The 24,155-nt window shown below is 47.6% G+C and overlaps 1 protein-coding gene across 1 annotated transcript in view; it reads right to left on the reverse strand.

Moving 5' to 3' along the window:
• Positions 1-930: 930 nt before the first annotated feature.
• The window catches only part of LOC119979560 (kinesin family binding protein), a 106,036-nt gene continuing 82,811 nt past the window's right edge, over positions 931-24,155 (reverse strand). The window contains 12 exon segments of the mRNA XM_038821975.1: positions 931-1,111; positions 1,113-1,181; positions 1,184-1,276; positions 1,278-1,328; positions 1,330-1,397; positions 1,400-1,541; positions 1,543-1,719; positions 1,721-1,744; positions 1,746-1,802; positions 1,804-1,926; positions 7,933-8,045; positions 14,838-14,931. Of these exon segments, the coding sequence (XP_038677903.1) occupies positions 956-1,111; positions 1,113-1,181; positions 1,184-1,276; positions 1,278-1,328; positions 1,330-1,397; positions 1,400-1,541; positions 1,543-1,719; positions 1,721-1,744; positions 1,746-1,802; positions 1,804-1,926; positions 7,933-8,045; positions 14,838-14,931 (1,167 nt within the window). The 3' untranslated portion in view covers positions 931-955.

Here is a 24,155-nt window from a genome sequence, read left to right on the forward strand (position 1 = left end):
TCGGTGCTGGGGCCTCTGTTGTTTGCCATATACATAAATGATTTGGAGGAAAGTGTAGCTGGTCTGATTAGTAAGTTCCTGGATAACACCAAGGTTGGTGGAGTGGCAGATAGTATTGAGGTTTGGCAGAGGACACAGCAGAACATAGGTTGGTGACTTTGGTCAGAGAAATGACAGGGGAGGTTGTGGAAGCAGATACATTAACGGCGTGCAAAAGGCATGTTGATAATAGAACAAAGATAAATACATGGTTAGGATGGGTATAGAGGGATACGGCACCAGGAAGTGCTGAGGGTTTTGGCCAAGGGTGGTATCATGACCGGTACAGGTTTAGAGGGCCGAAGGGCCTGTTCCTGTGCTGTATGTTCTTTGCACCCGACTCCCCACAAGGCTGTCCACAAGGCACAATTCAGGAGTGTGATGGAATACTCTCCACTTGCCCGAATGAGTGCAGCTCCAACACTACCATTACACTAGCCAGGACAAAAGAGCTTTGTCAGCACCCCACACCACCTTTAACATTCAAACTTCAGCACACAGTGGCAGCAGAGTGTAGCATTTACAAGATGCACTGCAGCAACTCATCAAGACTCCTTTAGCAGCATGATTTCTGCCAACAAGAAGGATTAAAGGTAGCGAGATATGTGGGACCAGCACCACCTGCAAGTTTTACCCTCCAAGGTCACTCACCATCCTGACTTGGGGACTATATATGTTGTTCCTTCAATGCCGCTGGGTCAAAATCCTGGATCTCGCTGTGGCTGTACCTACACCACATGAACTGCAGCCGTTAAATAGGAGGCTCACTATCCCCTTCTCAAGAATAATTGGGTGATGGCAATAAATACAGCCTTGCTAGCGATGCTCATTTCCATGAAAGAATAAAACATAAATGGAAGGCTTTTTTCTATTTACATCTGGAGACAAAGCACCATGGCAACTGAGCTGAGTATGCTCAGCTATGTTTATTGCACAGAGAAGTTACAGCAATTGGGCAAAGGTAATCAAGAGCTCCCCGGAGCAGTTCAGTCATTGTCATTAGCACAAATGCCACTAATTTAGCCTGTAGCTTCTCCATTCTTGCTGGCAGTAGGGTGGCCATCTCAGCACAGCAGCTCCAGCTCGGGTTCCATCACCTTGGCAGCCTCAGGCTGCCTTTTACAGTAATCCACCACAAAGCAGGGTAACAATCCACTGATTGCTGCAGGTTGCCCAGCTGTGTCTTGGGGTCAGAAGTAATCATCTTACTGTATAACCAACCAATGCGAAACTTGCAAAACCAGTGCTGGCCGCAGAACATCAGCCTCCAGCAGCTCCGGAAATTTCTTTTTCCGAGTTCTTCAGTGATTCGAGGAAGAGGTTGTAGTAGGTAATGGCTGACTGTGCCAGGTGGTTTATTTCTTGATGTTATGACTATCTAGCTCATCCTGCCGGTTGGCAATAGAGACCTTTAGCTCCATCATTTCATAGAATGTATCTCCTATCTCAAACTGAAGTTGCCGACAGACCAAGAGGTAATACTGTGGGTTTAACTCTTTGTAGGACCGCCTCCAGCATGTCTATGCGCCGTTTATGCATCTTGCAACGTCTCTCTTGGTCCTCTTCAAAAAATGCCAGGGTCTTGAATAGTGCACTGTGATCCTGAACTACCTCAACGTGGTCCGTCACATGGTCATCCAGCTGAAAGAATTCCTTCGCTTCTTGCACATAGTTCTGTCCCAACCAAGAACACCTCACGGGCTTGTGGTAAAGTCCACAGGGTAAGTGCAGCTCACCTTCTCCTCAACAGACTGGATCAAATCGATATGTTTCACTAGATCCAAATAGCACAGCACTTTTCCTCCCCTGCTCTTTTTCCTCCTCTTCTTTTTTAAGTTGGATTTTCAGCTCTTCCTGCCGATCCCAATCCAGTTCACCAAATCGTCCGTAGGAAATATGCGTTACAATAAATATACAAAGTGCCCTTACTGTGACAGTGTGTGACACACTTACATAGAAGGAGGAGGAGGCCATTCAGCCCTTCGAGCCTGCTCCACCATTCATTATCATCATGGGTGAACAAGGTGTGGAGATGCTGGCGTTGGACTGGGGTGGGCACAGTAAGAAGTCTTACAACACCAGATTAAAGTCAACAGGTTTATTTTGGAATCACTAGCTTTCGGAGCACAGCTCCTTCATCAGGTGAGTGAAGAGGTAGGTTACGCAAACACAGCACATAAAGACAAAGTCAATGATGCAAGATGAGCTTGCAAATTTGGAGATAAAACATTTAGTCCAATAATTTTTTTAAATAAATTTAAAGTGCCCAATTCTTTCTTTATATCCAATCAAGGGGCAATTTAGCGTGACCATTTCACCTACTTTGCACATCTTTGCGTTGTGGGAGTCAGACCCACGCAGACATGGGAAGAATGTGCAAACTCCATTCGGGCAGTGACCAGGGCCGGGATCGAACCCGGGTCCTCAGCGCCGTGAGGCAGCAGTGGTAACCATTGTGCCACGGTGCCGCCCCTTCCAAATTATTAATATATAATGTGAACAGTTGGAGTCCTGGCACAGATCCCTGCGGTACCCCACTGCTCACTGCCTGCCAATCAGAAAAATACCCATCTGTTCCACCTTTTTACTTCCTATCTGCTAACCAGCTTATTATCCATCTCAAGCCACTACCTGTAATCTCATGCAATTTAACTTTACAAAGTAATCTGCTATGTGAGACGTTGTCGAAAGCCTTCTGAAGGTCTAAATAAATCACATTAGAACATTACAGCGCAGTACGGGCCCTTCGGCCCTCGATGTTGCGCCGACCCGTGAAACCATCTGAAGCCTATTCTGACCTACACTATTCCATTTTCATCCATATGTCTATCCAGTGACCACTTAAATGCCCTTAAATTTGGCGAGTCTACTACTGTTGCAGGCAGGGCGTTCCACACCCCTACTACTCTCTGAGTAAAGAAACTGCCTCTGACATCTGTCCTATATCTACCACCCCTCAATTTAAAGCTATGTCCCCTGTGTTGGTCCATCACCAATCCGAGGAAAAAGACTCTCCCAATGTCCACCCTATCTAACCCTCTGACTATCTTATATGTCTCTATTAAGTCACCTCTCAGCCTTCTCCTCTCTAACGAAAACAACCTCACGTCCTGAGCCTTTCCTCGTAAGACCTTCCCTCCATACCAGGCAAAGTAAATCTCCTCTGAAACCCTTTCCAAAGCTTCCACATCCTTCCTATAATGTGGTGACCAGAACTACACGCAGTACTCCAGGTGCGGCCGCATCAGAGTCCACCAACCTTCGTGTCATCTGCAAATTTACTAACCCATCCTTCTACACCCTCTTCCAGGTCATTTATAAAAATGACAAACAGCAGTAGCCCCCAAACAGATCCTTGCGGTACACCACTAGTAACTGAACTCCAGGATGAACATTGTCATCAACTAGCTGTCTTCTTTTCAGCTAGCCAATTACTGACTCCAACTGCTAAATCACCTTCAATCCCATACTTCCGATTTTTCTGCAATAGCCTACCATGGGGAACCTGATCAAAGCCTTACTGAAATCCTATTACACCACATCAACTGCTTTACCCTCATCCACCCTGTTTGGTCACCTCTCAAAAACTCCAATAAGTTTGTGTGGCATGACCTACCTTCACAAAACCGTGTTGACTATCGCTAATCAACTGTCTTTTCAAGATGATTATGAACCCTATCTCTTATAACCTTTCCAACATTTACCACAACCGAAGTAAGGCTCACAGGTCTATAATTACCAGGGTTGTCTCTACTCCCCTTCTTCAACAAGGGGAACACATTTGCTACTCCAGTCTTCCGGCACTATTCCTGTCTGACACCAAGACGACATTAAACGATCAAGGCCAAAGGCTCTGCAATCTCCTCCCCTGGCTTCCCAGAGAATCCTAGGATAAATCCCATCTGGCCCAGGGGACTTATCTATTTTTACACTTTCCAAAATTGCTAACACCTCCTCCTTGTGAACCTCAATCCCATCTAGCCTGGTTGACTGTACCTGAGATTCTCCTTGACAACATTGTCTTTCTCCAGTGTAAACACTGACGAAAAATATCCATTTAACGCTTCCCCTATCTCCTCTGATTCCACACACAACTTTCCACTACTATCCTTGATTGGCCCTAATCTTACTCTAGTCATTCTTTTGGTTCCTGATATACCTATAGAAAGCCTTTAGGGTTTTCCTTGATCCTACTCCGCAATGACTTTTTCGTATGTCCTTCCTCGCTCTTCTTAGCTCTCCTTTAGGTCCCTCTTCCTGGCTAACTTGTAACTCTTCAAGTGCCCTACACTGAGCCTTCATGTCTCATCCTAACATAAGCCTTCTTCTTCCTCTTGACAAGTGCTTCAACTGCCTTAGTAAACCACGGTCCCTTGCCTCGACAACTTCCTCCCTGCCTGACAGGTACATACTTATCAAGGACACGCAGTAGCTGTTCCTTGAAAAAGCTCCACATTTCGATTGTACCCATCCCCGCAGTTCCTCCTTCCCATCTTTACATCCTAATCTTGCCGAATAGCATCATAATTGCCTTTCCCCCAGCTATAATTCTTGCCTTGCGGTATATACCTATCCCTGCCCATCGCTAAAAGTAACATAACCGAATTGTGATCACTATCACTAAAGTGCTCACCTACATCTAAATCTAACACCTGGCCGGCGGTTCATTACCCAGTACCAAATCCAATGTGGCATCGCCCTTGTTGGCCTGTCTACATACTGTGTCAGAAAAACCCTCCTGCACACACTGCACAAAAACTGACCCATCTATAGTACCTCGAAACTATAGTATTTCCAGTCAATATTTGGAAAGTTAAAGTCACCCATAACAACTACCCTGTTACTCTCGCTCCTGTCGAGAATCATCTTTGCAATCCTTTCCTCTACATCTCTGGAACTATTCGGAGGTCTATAGACAACTCCCAACTGGGTAACCTCTCCTCTCCTGTTCCTAACCTCGGCCCATACTACCTCAGTAGACGAGTCCTCAAACGTTCTTTCTGCCGCCGTAATACTTTCCTTGATTAACAATGCCACACCCCCCCCTCTTTTACCATCTTCTCTGTTCTTACAGAAACATCTAAATCCTGGAACCTGCAACAACCATTCCTGTCCCTGCTCTACCCATGTCTCCGAAATCGCCACAACATCGAGATCCCAGGTACCAACCCATGCTGCAAGCTCGCCCACCTTATTCCGGATGCTCCTGGCGTTGAAGTAGACACTTCAAACCAGCATCTTGCTTGCCGGTGCCTTCTTTCGAACTTTTAACCCTATCCCTGACCTCACTACTCTCAACATCCTGAACTCTGGGACTACAATTTAGGTTCCCATCCCCCTGCTGAATTAGTTTAAACCCCCCCAAAGAGCACTAGCAAATCTCCCCCCCTGCATATTGGTACCCCTCTGGTTCAGGTGAAGACCATCCTGTTTGTAGAGGTCCCACCTACCCCAGAATGAGCCCCAATTATCCAGGAAACCAAAACCCTCCCTCCTGCACCATCCCTGTAGCCACGTGTTCAACTCCTCTCTCTCCTTATTTCTCACTTCGCTAGCACGTGGCACGGGTAACAACCCAGAGATAACAACTCGGTTTGTTCTAGCTCTCAGCTTCCACCCTAGCTCCCTGAATTTCTGTCTCAAATCCCCATCTCTTCCTACCTATGTCGTTGGTACCTATGTGGACCACGTCTTGGGGGCTGCTCCCCGTCCCCCTTAAGGATCCCAAAACACGATCAGAGACATCACGAACCCTGGCACCTGGGAGGCAACACACCAACCGTGAGTCTCTTTCGTTCCCACAGGACCTCCTGTCTGTTCCTCTAACTATGGAGTCCCCAATGACAAGTGCTCTGTTCCTCTTCTCCCTTCCCCTCTGAGCAACAGGGACAGACTCTGTGCCAGAGACCTGTGCCCCATTGCTTACCCCTGGTAAGTCCCCGTCTACCCCCCCCCCCCCCCCCCCCCCCCCCCCCCCCCCCCCCCCCCCCCCCCCCCCAACAGTATCCAAAACGGTATACTTGTTATCGAGGGGAACAACCACAGGGGATCCCTGCACTGCCTGCCGGTTCCCTCTCGTTCCCCTGACGGTAACCCATCTACCTTCTTCTTTTACCTGAGGTGTGACTACCTCCCTATAACTCCTCTCAATAATCCCCTTGTTAGTTTAGCAATCCGACGGACAGAACTTTTTTTTTGGTTAGAGGAGACAGATGGGTGGGAGACACTACGTAAGTAGTGTTTCGGGTAAAGCTGTCACTCGAGAACAGCCCCTTCACAAACCACCTTCAACTTACACTGACCGCACTTCACGTTTGCAAATCTCCCCAGAACAGCCAATCAGAAGCTCTGCTCTGCTGCCCTCTGCTGGATGCTTGCCTTCACTCGAACTCCTCAGGTCACTTGCGCAGGTACACCTTCAACTTACGCTGACTGAACTGCACGATATGCAAATCTCCCCGGAACAGCCAATCAGAAGCTCTGCTCTGCTGCCCTCTGCTGGATGCTTGCCTTCACTCGAACTCCTCGGGTCACTTGCGCAGGTACACCTTCAACTTACACTGACCGCACTGCACGTATGCAAATCTCCCCGGAACAGCCAATCAGAAGATCTGCTCTGCTGCCCTCTGCTGGATGCTTGCCTTCACTCGAAACTCCTCGGGTCACTTGCGCAGGTACACCTTCAACTTACGCTGACCGCACTGCACGTATGCAAATCTCCCCGGAACAGCCAATCAGAAGCTCTGCTCTGCTGCCCTCTGCTGGATGCTTGCCTTGGTCAACTCTACTATTTGCGTCTTCAAATAATTCTAATAGATTTGTCAAGCATGATTTTCCTTTCGTAAATCACATACTGACTTTGTCTGATTACATCACTGCTTTCCAATTGCTGTGCTATGAAATCCTTGATAATAGACCTCCAGCAACCTCCCTACTAGCGACGTTAGGCTCACTGGTCTATAGTTCCCTGTTTTATCTCTACCTTCCTTTTGAACAGCGGGGTTACATTGGCTACCCTTCAATCAGCAGAAATATTCCAGAGTCCAAAGAATTTTTGAAACTGACCAGCAATGGATCTACTATTCTAGGGCCATTTCCTTAAGTACTCTGGGATGCAGATTATCAAGTCCTGGAGATTTGTCCGCTTCCAATGCCATTAATTCCCCAAAACCATTTCTTTACTAATTTCCTTCAGCTCCTCACTAAATCTGTGCTTCTCAGAACTTCCGATGTAATATTCATGTCTCCTTTGTGAAGACAGAAGCAAAGTACGAATTTAGTTCCTCAGCCATTGCTTTGTTCCCTGTTATGAACACGTTATGAACATTTAACACAGTCAGACCTCAGTTATACATCAGTGACCAAACACCTCAACTGAATGGCCTACAAAACACCTTGAACATCCTTCATCTGATGACAAAGGATCAGCCAATGGTATATTGTCTGAAGATGTTCAGTTCTACAGCAGTCAGGCAGCCAGCAGAGGCAGTGAGCTTGCATCTTGAAGAACATGCAGGTCTAACACAGGAGGCTGTGAGTTCATTCACTGTCATGGGGGCACAATACTGAGCAGAGATGGTCCTGGGTTAGCTGCTCTGCATCAAGAAACTGACAATGTAAGAATGGACACTTGGGCTCTTGAATGAACCACAGTACCATCTACTGTAGCCCAGAGACCTCACAAGATGGAGATAAAAGGGCTGACACAGATCAGGGCCCTCAATGCCCGCATTTTCTATCATCTCTGTCATATTTCTGTACACAACGAAGGGGATTGTTCCCCTCTCATGCCCGGTTGTTCATCTTGTAGAAGTTCAAGGGGCAGTCACTTGTGACATCTTATGTGTTTCTGTGTAAGACTGAAAAGAAACAAACCAGCCCAGTGCAGGATACCTCAAGTAACTTGCGGGAGTCTTGCAGCAGATTGAGACAATACTTTATCCAACACCGGGCAATTTCTGCCTTCTTCTGCTGAAGCTGGTCACAACGGTCCCTCTCCTCCTCACCTGTGTGCACATAAATGACACGCTGAGTCTATCCCATTGACCCCATCAAAGAACAAAGAACAAAGAAAAGTACAGCACAGGAACAGGCCCTGCGGCCCTCCAAGCCCATGCCGACCATGCTGCCTGTCTAAACTAAAATCTTCTAAACATCCGGGATCCGTATCCCTCTGTCAAGATGCCCCTTAAACGCCACTATCGTCCCTGCTTCCACCACCTCCTCCGGCAGCGAGTAACTTTCTTTGTACATCTCCTCTAAACCTCGCCTCTCGCACTTTAAACCTATGCCCCCTAGTAATTGACCCCTCTATCCTGGGAAAAAGCCTCTGACTATCCACTCTGTCTATGCCCCTCATAATTTTGTAGACCTCTATCAGGTTGGCCCTCAACCTCCGTCATTCCAGTGCGAACGTATCCTCATAGCTAATGCCCTCCATACCAGGCAACATCCTGGTAAATCTCTTCTGCACCCTCTCTTAAGCCTCCACATCCTTCTGGTAGTGTGGCAACCAGAATTGAACACTATACTCCAAGTGTGGCCTAACAAGTTTCTTTACAGCTGCAACATGACTTGCCAATTTATAGACTCAATGCCTCGGCCAATGAAGGCAAGCATGCCGTATGCCTTCTTGACTACCTTCTCCACCTGTGTTGCTCCTTTCAGTGACCTGTGGACTTGCATACCTAGATCTCTCTGACTGTCAATACTCTTGAGGGTTCTACCATTCACTGTATATTCCCTACCTGCATTAGACCTTCCAAAATGCATTACCTCACATTTGTCCGGATTAAACTCCATCTGCCATCTCTCCACCCAAGTCTCCAAATGATCTAAATCCTGCTGTATCCTCTGACAGTCCTCATTGCTATCCACAATTCCCCAACCTTTGTGTCGTCTGCAAACTTACTAATCAGACCAGTCACATTTTTCTCCAAATCATTTATATATACTACGAACAGCAAAGGTCCCAGCACTGATCCCTGCGGAACACCACTAGTCATAGCCCTCCAATCAGAAAAGCACCCTTCCATTGCTACTCTCTGCCTTCTATGACCTAGCCAGTTCTGTATCCATCTTGCCAGCTCACTCCTGATCCCGTGTGACTTCACCTTTTGTACCAGTCTGCCATGAGGGACCTTGTCAAAGGCCTTATTGAAGTCCATATAGACAACATCCACTGCCCTACCTGCATCAATCATCTTTGTGAACTCGAAAAACTCTATCAAGTTAGTAAGACACGACCTCTCCTTCACAAAACCATGCTGCCTCTCGCTAATACATCCATTTGCTTCCAAATGGGAGTAGATCCTGTCTCGAAGAATCCCTACCACTGATGTAAGGCTCACCATCCTGTAGTTCCCTGGATTATCCTTGCTACCCTTCTTAAACAAAGGAACAGCATTGGCTATTCTCCAGTCCTCCGGGACATCACCTGAAGACAGCAAGGATCCAAAGATTTCTGTCAAGGCCTCAGCAATTTCCTCTCTAGCCTCCTTCAGTATTCTGGGGTAGATCACATCAAGCCCTGGGGACATATCCACCTTAATATTTTTCAAGACGCCCAACATCTCGTCTTTTTGGATCTCAATGTGACCCAGGTTATCTACACACAATTCTCCAGACTCAACATCCACCAATTCCTTCTCTTTGGTGAATACTGATGCAAAGTATTCATTTAGTACCTTGCCCATTTCCTCTGGCTCCACACATAGATTCCCTCGCCTGTCCTTCAGTGGGCCAACCCTTTCCCTGGCTACCCTCTTGCTTTTTATGTGCGTGTAAAAAGCCTTGGGATTTTCCTTAACCCTACTTGCCAATGACTTTTCGTGACTCTTTTTGGCCCTCCTGACTCCTTGCTTAAGTTCCTTCCTACTTTGCTTATATTCCACACAGGCTACTTCTCACAAAGTTGGAGCAGGTAATCATTGACAATAACCGTTTCAGAACAATTTGGGTAAAAAAAATTATCAGTCTCTACAAATAGCTCAACAAATTCCATATTCCAGGGCAATGTTTCAGTGCAAATGCTTCGTTTCTGCAGTGAATGTGGGACTGGTGAGCTGCTGCCTCACTCTGAGATTGGGTACAGCTTCCTACTCCAGGATGGGTGAACTGCTGCCTCGGTCTGAGGTTGGGTACAGCTCCCTACTATGGGCAGCACGGTAGCATTGCGGTTAGCACAGTTGCTTCACAGCTCCAGGGTCCCAGGTTCGATTCCCGGCTTGGGTCACTGTCTGTGTGGAGTCTGCACGTTCTCCCAGTGTCTGCGTGGGTTTCCTCCGGGTGCTCCAGTTTGCTCCCACAGTCCAAAGATGTGCAGGTTAGGTGGATTGGCCATGCTAAATTGCCCTTAGTCTCTAAAAAGGTTAGATGGGGGTTCTGCTTCACGGGCGGAGGGTGGAGGTGTGGCATTAAGTGGGGTGCTCTTTCCAAGCCCGGTGCAGACTCGATGGCCTCCTTCTGCACAGTAAAATCTATGATCTATTGACACCAGGATGGGTGAACTGCTGCCTCGCTCTGAGATTGGGTACAGCTTCCAAATGCACGATGGGTGAACTGCTGCCTCGCTCTGAGATTGTGTACAGCTTCCGTATGCAGGATGGGTGAACTGCTGCCTCGCTCTGAGATTGGGTACAGCTTCATACTCCAGGATGGGTGAATTGCTGCATCACTGAGATTGGGTAGAGCTCCCTAATCCAAGATAGGTGAACTGCTGCCACTCTGAGATTGGGTACAGCTCCATCCTCCAGGATGGGTGAACTGTTGCCTGGGTCTGAGATTGGGTACAGCTCCCTACTCCAGGATGGGTGAACTGCTGCCTGGGTCTGAGATTGGGTACAGCTCCCTAATCCAGGATGGGTGAACTGCTGCCTCGCTCTGAGATTGGGTACAGCTCCCTACTCCAGGATGGTGAACTGCTGCCTCGCTCTGAGATTGGGTACAGCTCTCTACTCCAGGATGGGTGAAAGGCTGCATCGCTCGGAGATTGGGTACAGCTCCCTAATCCAGGATTAGTGAACTGCTGCCTCGCTCTGAGATTGGGCCCAGTTCTCTAATCGATTATGGGTGAACTGCTGCCGCTCTGAGATTGGGTACTGCTTCCTAGTCCTTTTCAAAAAAAACATATTTTACTCAAACCTGTATCAAAGTAGGTTGCAGCAAATAAACACCCCGGGAAACATTCTTCCCAACAATCAACTGTCCAATTTGTACAGATCTTTCTCCTTTTCAACCCCCACCCTCCCCATCACCCACCCCTTCACGACGAACAGCTCCTCAAACACGGTCACAAACATCCCCCACCTTTTCTCAAACTCCTCTGCTGAGCCCCTTAACTCATACTTTATCTTCTCTAACCGCAGGAAGTCATACAGGTCACCCAACCATGCTGTTACCCCCGGTGGCGATGCCGACCGCCTCTCCAGCAAAATTCGGCGCCGTGCAATCAGAGGCGAAGGCCAAGACATTGGCCTTCCTCCTCTCCATGAGCTCAGGCTTCTCTGAAACCCCAAATATCGCCACCAAAGGGCCTGGGTCTACTCCCTCCTCCACTATCCTGGCTAACATCGCGAACACTCCCGCCCAGAATCTGCCCAATTTTTCACAACCCCTTGATTTGCTGCCCCCCCCCCCCCCCCTCTCACACTCATCTGCTACACCTTGAAAGAACCCACTCATTCTCGCCCGAGTCATACGAACCCTGTGCACCATCTTAAACTGTATCAGGCTCATCCTTGCACAAGAGGTCCCGTTTACCCTTCGCAGTGCCTCACTCCATACTCCCCAATTGATCTAAATTCCCAACTCCGCTTCCAATTTCTCCTTGATCTTCACCACCTGCTCGCCTCTCTGCTCCCCCAGACACATATGTATCACCAATTCTTCCCTCCCCTTCCATATCCGGAAGCAACAGTCGCTCTAGCAAGGTGTATCCCGGCAATCTAGGGAACCCCTTCCAGACGTTCTGTGCAAAGTCCCTAAACTGTAGATACCCGAACTCACTACCCCTCAGCAGCTCTATCCTCTCCCCTAGCTCCTCCAGACTGGCATACCCTTCCTCCAAATACAAATCTCTCACCTTGACCAGGCCCACATCCCTCCACCTCCTGTATACACTATCCTCAAACCCACGAGTCTCGCACAGCGGCGTTAGCACCGACATCCCTTCCACCCAAAAAGCCTCCTCAACTGATTCCATATCTTCACCGTGGACTGCACCACAGGGCTCCTTGAATACCTACTCAGAGCCATTGGCAACGCTGCCGTCACCATAGCCCTCAAACTAGACCCCTTACAAGATTCCTCCTCCATCCTAACCCACTCTACCCCTTCTCCTTCCCACCACCGCCGCACCTTGTCCACATTCGCCACCCAATAATGATGAAGCAAGTTCCGCAACGTCAACCCCCCCTGCTGCCTCTGTAGCAGGGTCCTCCCCACCCTCGCACCTTCCCCGCCCATAAAAAGTCAGAGACGATTGTGTCCACTTTCCGAAAAAAGGCCTTTGGTTTAAAGATTGGGAGAGCCTGAAAGATAAACAAGAACCTCGGCAGAATATTAATTTTCACCACTTGGACCCTCCCCGCCAACGTTAAGTGCAGTGTATCCCACCTCTTAAGATCCTCCCTGGCCTCCTCCACCAACTTCGTTAAGTTCCACTTATGGAGCCCCATCCATTCCCTCGCTACCTGAATCCCCAAGTACCTAAATCTATCCCACGCTACCGTAAATGGCATCCCCTCTAAATTAGCCTGCTGCGCCAGCTCATTCACCGGGAATACCTCGCTTTTCCCGACATTCAGCTTGTATGCCGAGAACCCTCCAAACCTCCCCAACAGGCCCATAATCCTTCCCATACTCTCCAACGGATCCAAAACATACAGCAAGAGGTCATCGGCATAGAGTGACACCCGATGCTCCCTCTGTCCCCTCATTATCCCCTGGCACTCTGCCGACCCCCTGAGAGCCATCGCCAATAGCTCTATGGCCAGCGCAAACAGCAGCGGCGACAGCGGGCACCCCTGCCTCGTACCCCTGTGTAAGTCAAAGCTTTGAGAGCTCATATCATTCGTCCTCACCCTCGCTCTTGGCACCACATACAGCAACTGCACCCATGCCACAAATCTCAGCCCAAACTCAAACCTTCCCAAAACTTCGAACAAGTAACGCCACTCCACCCGATCAAATGCTTTCTCCGCGTCCATGGACACCACCACCTCCAGTACCAGAGATTTCGACGGATTCATCACCACATTCAACAGCCGTCTAATATTACTCACGAGCTGCCTGTCCTTCACAAAGCCTTTTTGATTTTATGCAATCACCCCTGGGACACAATCCTCCATCCTCCCCGCCAACAATTTAGCCAATACTTTCACATCCGTGTTCAATAGTAATATGGGTCTATACGACCCACATTCCACCCCCTTTTCCAGCTCTCTAATCCTGGGTGAGTGAACTGCTGCATCGATCTGTGATTGGGTACAGCTCCCTTAATCCAGGATGGGTGAACTGCTGCCGCTCTGAGATTGGGTACAGTTCCTTACCCTAGATGGATGAACTGATGTCTTGCTCTGAAATTGGGTACAGTTTCCTAATCCAGGTGGGTGAACTGCTGTCTCGCTCTGAGTTTCGGTAGAGCTCCCGAATCCAAGATAGGTGAACTGCTGCCTCACTGAGATTGGGTACAATTCCTGAATCCAGGATGGGTGAACTGCTGCCTCACTGAGATTCGGTACAATTCCCGAATCCAGGATAGGTGAACTGCTGCTTCGCTCCGAGATTGGGTATAGCTCCCTAATCCAGGACGGGTGAACTGCTGCCTCACTGAGATTGGGTACAATTCCCGAATCCAGGATCGGTGAACTGCTGTTTCGCTCCGAGATTGGGTATAGCTCCCTAATCCAGGATGGGTGAACTGCTGCCTCGCTCTGAGATTGGTTACAGCTCCCCAATCCAGGATGGGTGAATTGCTGCCTCAATGAGATTGGGTACAGCTCCCTACTCCAGGGTAGATGAACTGCTGCCTCGCTCTGAGATTGTGTACAGCTCCCTGCTCCAGGGTGGATGAAATGCTGACTTGCTCTGAGATTGGTTACAGTTTCCTACTCCAGGATGGGTGAACTGCTGATCAATGAGATTGGGTACAGCTCCTTAAACCATTATGGGTGAGCTGCTGCCTCGCTCTGAGATTGGGTACAGCTCCCTAATCCAGGATGAGTGAACTGCTGCCTCGCTCTGAGATTGGGTACAGCTCCCTAAACCATTATGGGTGAACTGCTGCCTCGCTCTGAGATTGGGTACAGCTCCCTAAACCATTATGGGTGAACTGCTGCCTCGCTCTGAGATTGGGTACAGCTCCCTAATCCAGGATGAGTGAACTGCTGCCTCGCTCTGAGATTGGGTACAGCTCCCTACTCCAGGATGGGTGAACTGCTGCCTCGCTCTGAGATTGGGTACAGCTCCCTAATCCAGGATGAGTGAACTGCTGCCTCGCTCTGAGATTGGGTACATCTCCCTAATCCAGGATGGGTGAACTGCTGCCTCGCTCTGAGATTGGGTACAGCTCCCTAATCCAGGATGGGTGAACTGCTGCCTCTCTCTGAGATTGGGTACATCTCTCTAATCCAGGATGGGTGAACTGCTGCCCCGCTCTGAGATTGGGTACAGCTCCCTAATCCAGGATGGGTGAACTGCTGCCTTGCTCTGAGATTGGGTACAGCTCCCTAATCCAGCATATTTCCATACCTCAGTTTTAGACACATTCTGCCAAAATGCTGAATAATGTTACTTACTGTCCTCTGCAGGAGATTCAGAGCATGATCCTTTCACTTGGTTGAAGATCACACTGGAAGCAGAAAGGCACAAACGACCTTCCATGTAACTCTGCTGCTCAAGAGAAACACAAATAGTCATCCTGTTAGTACAATCTTTATAGCCCACTCACACTCTGCAGTCCCACTGCCCACAGGATGCACTCTACACTAGAGTCTGCATAAAATGTATGGTCCATGTGCTGCGCTGTCAGTCGCCATAGTCTGTGGCACACAGTCCACGTTCTCATGATGCAGTCAAGTGAATTAACCAATAATTTGTGTAAAACTTGTGGGACTTTTTTGCCCTCAATTGTTCCAATGACTTACAGGCACCAGATTTGTAAGTAAAACACAAAAGAGCTCTTTGTTTATAACAAAAGAGTTAAACATATAATGGCAATAATAGACAACGGTCTGCGAATGTAATTAACTCCACAACCAACGCCTCACCCTCCACCCACACACACAAGGCAAACGCACAGTGGGACAGGGAAGGATCAAAATAATGGGGATTAAAAGATTAAAAGAGCGATGAGTATCTTTGCTTCTGAGGTTGCGGTCTTTGTAGTCGGCAATCCTCTTGGGATCCGAAGAGTTGAAATCCATCGGTTGGATCGTATCTTTCAGTTTGTGCCTTCAATTAAGAATACATCGGCCCTAGAGGTTCCTCTGGGGCGTCACTTTCACTTGACTGACTTCCACCAGGTTGGCTCTCAGTCTCACTAATACAATATTAGAATTCACTGCCTGAGAATTTAAAACAGAGGTTTCATTGAGTTATAAGGAGAGGCTGGATAGACTGGGACTTTTTCCCCTGGAGCGTAGGAGGCTTAAGGTTGATCTTATAGAGGTCTATAAAATAATGAGGGGCATAGATGAGGTTGATGGTCGACACCTTTTCCCAAATTTGGGGAGTCTAAAACGAGAATCTCGAAAGCTTGCCTGGCCTTTGAGCAGGTATTATGGCTGCAGGGTAGAGAGAAAGGAAAAGGCTTTTTCTTCCAGACCTTTAGAGGTCTCAAGAGAGAGCTATCAGCCTTTCTCAGCCTTGCAAACAGATGTTAGGCTTTTACAGATCTGACGACAGAGATTGCTTGCAGTCTTTTAATCATAAATTAAACACCAGCCTTAGCTCTCTCCTGGACTTCACCAGAATTGAACCCAAAAACTGATTTTGCCTTCTTTGCCAGAATGATCTGGAACTCATTCAACCAATCGAAAAACAACAACCCCAGGATTCCAGAGGAGCCGATTGGCTGCTTGCCAAGTCCGTCAAAATGTGACATCACTGGTCTATGCCACATAGCACATTGCACTGGATGGAGTCCTCGGACCAGTTAATAGCACCTTGTACCGGGGGTGTTTCAGTTTAAAATCAAAGTCTGCAGAATTGTGGAATCCAGCATAACAGAACATAAAGGAAATAACACAGAAAAAACAGATTTAAACAGGAAAGGAAGGTTTAAACATGAGGATCCTTATACTGTTCCCCAGGGTCCTTCTCCCACATGCTCCACAAACACTCAATCCCTTCACCACAGATGAACAGCAGCTGCTGCGTGCACCATCTACAAGATGCACTGCAGACATTCACCAGAGGTCCTTAGGCAGCACATTCCAAACCACAACCACTACCATCTAGAAGGACAAGGAAAACAGATGCCTCGGCACACTAACACCACCTGGGGCTCCCCTCCAAGACACTCACTATCTTGACTTAGAGTCATAGTGGTATAGAGCCATAGAGGTTTACAGCATGGAAACAGGCCCATCGGCCCAACTTATCCATGCCGCCCAGTTTTTACCCACTAGCTAGTCCCAATTGACCACATTTGGCCCAAATCCCTCTAAACCATCTTACCCATATAACTGTATAAATGCTTTTTAAAGACAAATTTTCACCCCCCTCTACTATTGCCTTTGAAATGAAATGAAATGAAAATTGCTTGTTGTCACAAGTAGGCTTCAAATTAAGTTACTGTGAAAAGACCCTAGTCGTCACATTCCGGCGCCTGTTCGGGGAGGCTGGTACAGGAATTGAACCCATGCTGCTGGCCTTGGTCTGCTTTACAAGCCAGCAATTTATCTCACTGTGCCAAACCAGCCTCTGGCAGCTCATTACAGACACTCACCACCCACTGTGTGAAAAAATTCCCCTCTGGACCCTTTTGTATCTCTCCCCTCCTACCTTAAACCTATGCCCTCTCGTTTTAGACTCCCAAACTTTGGGAAAAGATATTGACTATGTACCTCATCTATGCCCCTCATTATTTTATAGACCTCTATAAGATCACCTGAAGCCTCCTATGCTCCAGGGAATAAAGTCCCAGTCTATCCAGCCTCTCCTTATAACTCAAACAATCAAGTCCTGGTAGCATCCTAGTAAATCTTTTCTGCACTCTTTCTAGTTTAAGAATATACTTTCCATAATAGGGTGACCAGAACTGTACACAGTATTCTATGTGTGGCCTTACTAATGCCTTGCACAACTTCAACAAGGCATCCCAACACCATTATTCAATGTTCCGACCAATGAAACCAAGCATGCCGAATGCCTTCTTCACCACCCTGTCCACTTGTGCCTCCACTTTCAAGGAGCTATGAACCTGTACTCCTAGATCTCTTTGTTCTGTAACTCTCCCCAACACCCTATCATTAACTGAGTAGGTCCTGCCGTGATTTGATCGATCAAAACGCATCACCTCACATTTATCTAAATTAAATTCCATCTGCCATTCTTCGGCCCACTGGCCCAATTGATCAAGATCCCGTTGCAATCCTAGATAACCTTCTCCACTATCCACTATGCCACCAATCTTGGTGTCATCTCCAAACTTACTAAATTGCCTCCTAAATTCTCCTAATGCCTCCTAAATTCTCATCCAAATCATTAATATAAATAACAAATAACAATGAACCCAGCACTGATCCCTGAGGCACACCGCTGGTCACAGGCCTCCAATTTGAAAAATAACCCTCTACAACCACCCTTTGGCTTTGGTCGCCAAGCCAATTTTGTATCCAATAGGCTACTTCACCCTGGATCCCGTGAGATTTAACCTTATGCAACAACCTACCATGCGGTACCTTATCAAAGGCCTTGCCAAAGTCCATGAAGACAACATCAGCTGCACTGCCTTCACCTATCTTCAAAAAACTCAACCAAATTTGTGAGACATCATTTTCCACTCACTGTCTCTAATCAGTCCTTGCCTCTCTAAATACCTGTAGATCCTGTCTCACAGAATAGCTTTGAACAACTTACCCACCACAGATGTTAGGCTGACCTGCCTATAGTTCCCAGGCTTTTCCCTGCGGCCCTTTTTAAACAAAGGCCCAACATTTGCTACCCTCCAATCTTCAGGCACCTCACGTGTGGCTGTCGACGATTCAAATATCTCTGCTCGGGGACCCGCAATTTCCACCCCAGCCTCCCACAACGTCCTGCATACATCCTGCATACATTTAATCAGAACATAGAACATACAGTGCAGAAGGAGGCCATTTGGCCCATCGGGTCTGCACTGACCCACTTAAGCCCTCACTTCCACCCTACCCCTGTAACCCAGTAATCCCTCCTAACCTTTTTGTCACTAATTTGTCACTAATTTACCATGGCAAATCCACCTGACCTGCACGTCTTTGGACTGTGGGAGGAAACCGGAGCACCCGGAGGAAACCCACGCAGACACGGGGAGAACGTGCAGACTCCGCACAGACAATGACCCTGCGGGGAATCGAACCTGGAACCCTGGAGCTGTGAAGCCACAGTGCGATCCACTTGTGCACCGTGCTGCCCATCAGGTCCTGGGAATTTATCTACCTTGATGCGCTTTAAGACTTCCAGCACCCCCCTCGCTGTAATATGTACACTCCTCAAGATATCACTATTTATTTCCTCAAGTTCCCTAACAGTAAATACCGATGAGAAATATTCATTTCGCACCTCTCCCATCCCTTGTGGATTCGCACATAGATGACCTTGTTTACCCTTAAGATGCCCTACCCTCTCTCTAGTTACTCTTTTGCCCTTTATGTATTTGTAAAAGTGCTTTGGATTGTCCTTTGCCTTCTCTGCCAAATAACTCGAATACTGAGGTAGTATGGGCTGAGTTAAGAAACAGGAAAGGAGAGGTCACCCTGTTAGGGCTTTTCTATAGGCCTCCGAAAAGTTCCAGAGGTGTAGAGGAAAGGATTGCAAAGATGATTCTGGATAGGAGCGAAAGTAACAGGGTAGTTGTTATGGGGGACTTTAACTTTCCAAATATTGACTGGAAACGCTATAGATCGAGTACTTTAGATGGGTCTGTTTTTGTCCAATGTGTGCAGGAGGGTTTCCTGATGCAGTATGTAGATAGGCCAACGAGAGGCGAGGCCGTATTGGATTTGGTACTAGGTAATGAACCAGGACAGGTATTAGATTTGGAGGTAGGTGAGCACTTTGGTGATAGTGACCACAATTCGATTACGTTAGCGATGGAAAGGGATAGGTATACACCGCAGGGCAAGAGTTATAGCTGGGGGAAAGGCAATTATGATGCGATGAGGCAAGACTTAGGAGAGGAAACCTGCAGGGGATGGGCACAATGGAAATGTGGAGCATGTTCAAGGAACAGCTACTGCGAGTCCTTGATAAGTATGTACCTGTTAGGCAGGGAGGAACTGGTCGAGCGAGGGAACCATGGGTTACTAGAATAGTTGAAACACTTGTCAAGAGGAAGAAAGAGGCTTATGTAAAGATGAGACGTGATGGTTCAGTTAGGGCGCTTGAGAGTTACAAGTTAGCTAGGAAGGCTCTAAAGAGAGAGCTAAGAAGAGCCAGGCGAGGACATGAGAAGTCTATGGCAGGTAGGATCAAGGATAACCCTAAAGCTTTCTATAGATATGTCAGGAATAAAAGAATGACTAAGGTAAGAGTAGGGCCAGACAAGGACAGTAGTGGGAAGTTGTGCGTGGAGTCCGAGGAGATAGGAGAGGTGCTAAATGAGTATTTTTCGTCTGTATTCACACAGGAAAAAGACAAAGTTGTCGAGGAGAATACTGAGATACAGGCTACTAGACTAGAAGGGCTTGAGGTTCATAAGGAGGAGGTGTTTGCGATTCTGGAAAGTGTGAAAATAGATAAGTCCCCTAGGCCGGATGGGATTTATCATAGGATTCTTTGGGAAGCAAGGGAGGAGATTGCTGAGCCTTTGGCTTTGATCTTTCAGTCATCTTTGTCGACAGGAATAATGCCAGAAGACTGGAGGATAGCAAATGTTGTCCCCTTGTTCAAGAAGGGGAGTAGAGATAACCCCGGTAACTATAGACCAGTGAGCCATAATTCTGTTGTGGGAAAAGACTTGGAAAGGTTTATAAGAGATAGGATGTATAATCATCTGGAAAGGAATAATTTGATTAGAGATAGTCAACACGGTTTTGTGAAGGGTAGGTCGTGCCTCACAAACCTCACTGAGTTCTTCGAGAAGGTGACCAAACAGGTGGATGAGGGTAAAGCAGTTGATGTGGTGTATATGGATTTCAGTAAAGCGTTTGATAAGGTTCGCTACGGTAGGCAATACAGGAAATACAGAGGCATGGGATTCAGGGTGATTTAGCAGTTTGGATCAGAAATTGGCTAGCTGATAGAAGACAAAAGGTGGTGATTGATGGGAAATGTTCTGACTGGTTTCCAGTTACTAGTGGTGGACCACAAGGATCTGTTTTGGGACCGCTGCTGTTTGTCATTTTATAAATGACCTGGAGGAGGGCGTAGAAGGATGGGTGAGTAAATTTGCAGATGACACTAAAGTCGGTGGAGTTGTGGACAGTGCAGAAGGATGTTACAAGTTACAGAGGGACATAGATAAGCTGCAGAGTTGGGCTGACAGGTGGCAAATGGAGTTTAATGCAGAAAAGTGTAAGGTGATTCATTTTGGAAGGAATAACAGGAAGACAGAGTACTGGGCTAATGGTAAGATTCTTGGTAGTGTGGACGAGCAGAGAGATCTCGGTGTCCATGTCCATAGATCCCTGAAAGTTGCCACCCAGGTTGAGAGGGTTGTTAAGAAGGCTTACGGTGTGTTAGCTTTTATTGGTAGAGGAATTGAGTTTCGGAGCCATGAGGTCATGTTGAAGTTGTACTAAACTCTGGTACGGCCGCATTTGGAGTATTGCGTGCAGTTCTGGTCGCCGCATTATAGGAAGGATGTGGAAGCATTGGAAAGGGTACAGAGGAGATTTACAAGGATGTTGCCTGGTATGGAGGGAAGATCTTATGAGGAAAGGCTGAAGGACTTGAGGCTGTTTTCGTTAGAGAGAAGACGGTTAAGAGGTGACTTAATTGAGGCATACAAGATGATCAGAGGATTACATAGGGTGGACAGTGAGAGCCTTTTTCCTCGGATGGTGACGTCCAGCACGAGGGGACATAGCTTTAAATTGAGGGGAGATAGATAGAGGACAGATGTCAGAGGTTCTTTACTCAGAGAGTAGTAAGGGCGTGGAATGCCCTGCCTGCAACAGTAGTGGACTCGCCAACACTAAACGCATTCAAATGGTCATTGGATAGGATTGGACGATAAGGGAATAGTGTAGAGGGACTTTAGAGGGGTTTCACAGGACGGCGCAACATCGAGGGCCGAAGGGCCTGTACTGCGCTGTAATGTTCTATGTACTATCTCATGTCCCCTTTTTGCCCTCCTGATTACTCTCTTAACTCTACTCCGACAACCTCTGTACTCTTTAAGAGATCCACTTGATCCCAGCACTGTGCATGTCATGGGCTTCCTTCTTCTTTTTGACCAGGTACTCAATATCCTGGGTCATCCAGGTTTCCCTACTTCTATCAGCTTTGCCCTTCATTCTAAAAGGAATGTGCTTACTCTGAACCCTGGTAAACACACTTTTGAAAGTCTCCCATTTACGAGCAGTCCCTTTGCCTGCCAAAAGACTCCCCCAATCAACTTTTATAAGTTCTTGTCTAATACTCATGGACAAAGACGAGAGTGGTCCTAAAAGAAGAGTGCTAAATTGGGGAAAGGCCAGGTAAAACAAAATTCGGCAGGAGCTAGGGAATGTGGACTGGGAGCAGCTGTTTAAGGGTAAATCCACATTTGAAATATGGGAGTCTTTTAAGGAAAGGTTGGTTAGAGTGCAGGACAGACATGTCCCTGTGAAAATGAGTGATAGAAATTTCAAGATTAGGGAACCATGGATGACGGGTGGAATTGTCAGACTAGTTAAGATGAAAAAGGAAGTATACATAAGATCGAGGCGACTCAAAACTGATGAAGCTTTGTAGGAATATTGGGAAAGTAGGACGAATCTGAAACGAGCAATAAAGAGGGCTAAAAGGGGGTCATGAAATATGTTTGGCTAACAGGGTTAAGGAAAATCCCAAAGCCTTTTATTCGTATATAAGGAGCAAGAGGGTAACTAGAGAAAGGATTGGCCCACTCAAAGACAAAAGAGGGAATTTTTGCGTGGAGTCAGAGGAAATGAGCGAGATTCTTAATGAGTACTTTGCATCGGTTATCACCAAGGCGAGGGACATGACGGATGTTGAGGCTAGGGATGGATGTTTAAATACTCTAGGACCTAGGTCATGTCGTCATAAGGAAGGGGGAAGTTTTGGGTATTCTAAAAGGCATTAAGGTGACAAGTCCCCAGGACCGGATGGGACCTATCCCAGGTTACTGAGCGAAACGAGGGATGAAATAGCTGGGGACTTAACAGATATCTTTGCAGCATTCTTGAGCACGGGTGAGGTCCTGGAGGACTGGAGAATTGCTAATGTTGTCCCTTTGTTTAAGAAGGGTAGCAGGGATAATCCAGGGAATTATAGACCTGTGAGCTTGACGTCAGTGGTAGACAAACTGTTGGAGAAGATACTGAGGGAGAGGATCTATTCACATTTGGAAGAAAATAGACTTATCAGTGATAGGCAGCATGGTTTTGTGCAGGGAAGGTCATGTCTTACAAACCTAATAGAATTCTTTGAGGAAGTGACAAAGTTAATTGATGAGGGAAGGGCTGTAGATGTCATATACATGGACTTCAGATGGAAAAAGTGAAGTCGTATGGGGTTCAGGGTGTACTAGCTAGATGGATAAAGAACTGGCTGGACAACAGGAGACAGAGAGTAGTGGTGGAAGGGAGTGTCTCAAAATGGAGAAAGGTGACTAGTGGTGTTCCACAGGGATCCGTGCTCGGACCACTGTTGTTTGTGATAAATGATCTGGATGAAGGTATAGGTGGTCTGATTAGCAAGTTTGCAGATGATACTAAGATTGGTGGAGTTGTACATAGCGAGGAGGACTGTCAGAGAATACAGCAAAATATAGATAGATTGGAGAGTTGGGCAGAGAAATGGCAGATGGAGTTCAATCCAGGCAAATGCAAGGTGATGCATTTTGGAAGATCCAATTCAAGAATGGTCAACGAAAGAGTCCGAGGAAAAATTGATGTACAGAGAGATCTGGGAGTTCAGGTCCATTGTACCCTAAAGGTGGCAATGCAGGTTGATAGAGTGGTCAAGAAGGCATACAGCAGTGGTGCTAGTAAACGTGTATGCCCCGAATTGAGATGACGCTGGATTTATGAGGTGTATGTTGGGCCGCATTCCGGACCTGGAGGCGGGGGGCCTGATCATGGGGGGAGACTTTAACATGGTGCTGGATTCCCCACTAGACCGGTCCAGTTCAAGGACGGGTAGGAGGCCGGTGGCGGCCAAGGTGCTGAGGGGGTTTATGGACCAGATGGGAGGGGTGGATCCGTGGAGGTTTGGGAGGCCGAGGGCGCGGGAGTATTCCTTTTTCTCCCATGTGCATAGGGTTTACTTCCGAATAGATTTTTTCGTTCTGAGCAGGGGATTGATCCCGAGGGTGGAAGATGCCGAGTATTCAGCCATAGCAATTTCAGACCATGCTCCGCACTGGGTCGATCTGGAGATGGGGGAGGTGCGGGACCACCTGGACGTGGGGTTGCTGGCTGATGAGGAGGTGTGTAGGAGGGTCCGGGGAAGTATTGAGGGGTACCTTGAGGCCAACGATACGGGGGAGGTCCGGGTGGGGATGGTTTGGGAGGTTCTGAAGGCAGTGATCCGGGGGGAGCTGATTTCCATCCAGGCCCATAGGGAAAGGAGGGAGAGGGAGAGATTGGTGGGGGAGCTCCTAGATGTGGATAGGAGGTACGCGGAGGCCCCGGAGGAGGGATTGTTGGGGGAACGGCGTAGTTTGCAGGCCAAGTTCGACTTGCTGGCGGGGGGGGGGGGGGGGATAGATAGAGATAGAGAGAGAGAGAGAGAGAGAGAGAGAG

Source organism: Scyliorhinus canicula, chromosome 16, assembly GCF_902713615.1.
Source record: "Scyliorhinus canicula chromosome 16, sScyCan1.1, whole genome shotgun sequence".
Lineage (NCBI taxonomy): Eukaryota > Metazoa > Chordata > Chondrichthyes > Carcharhiniformes > Scyliorhinidae > Scyliorhinus > Scyliorhinus canicula.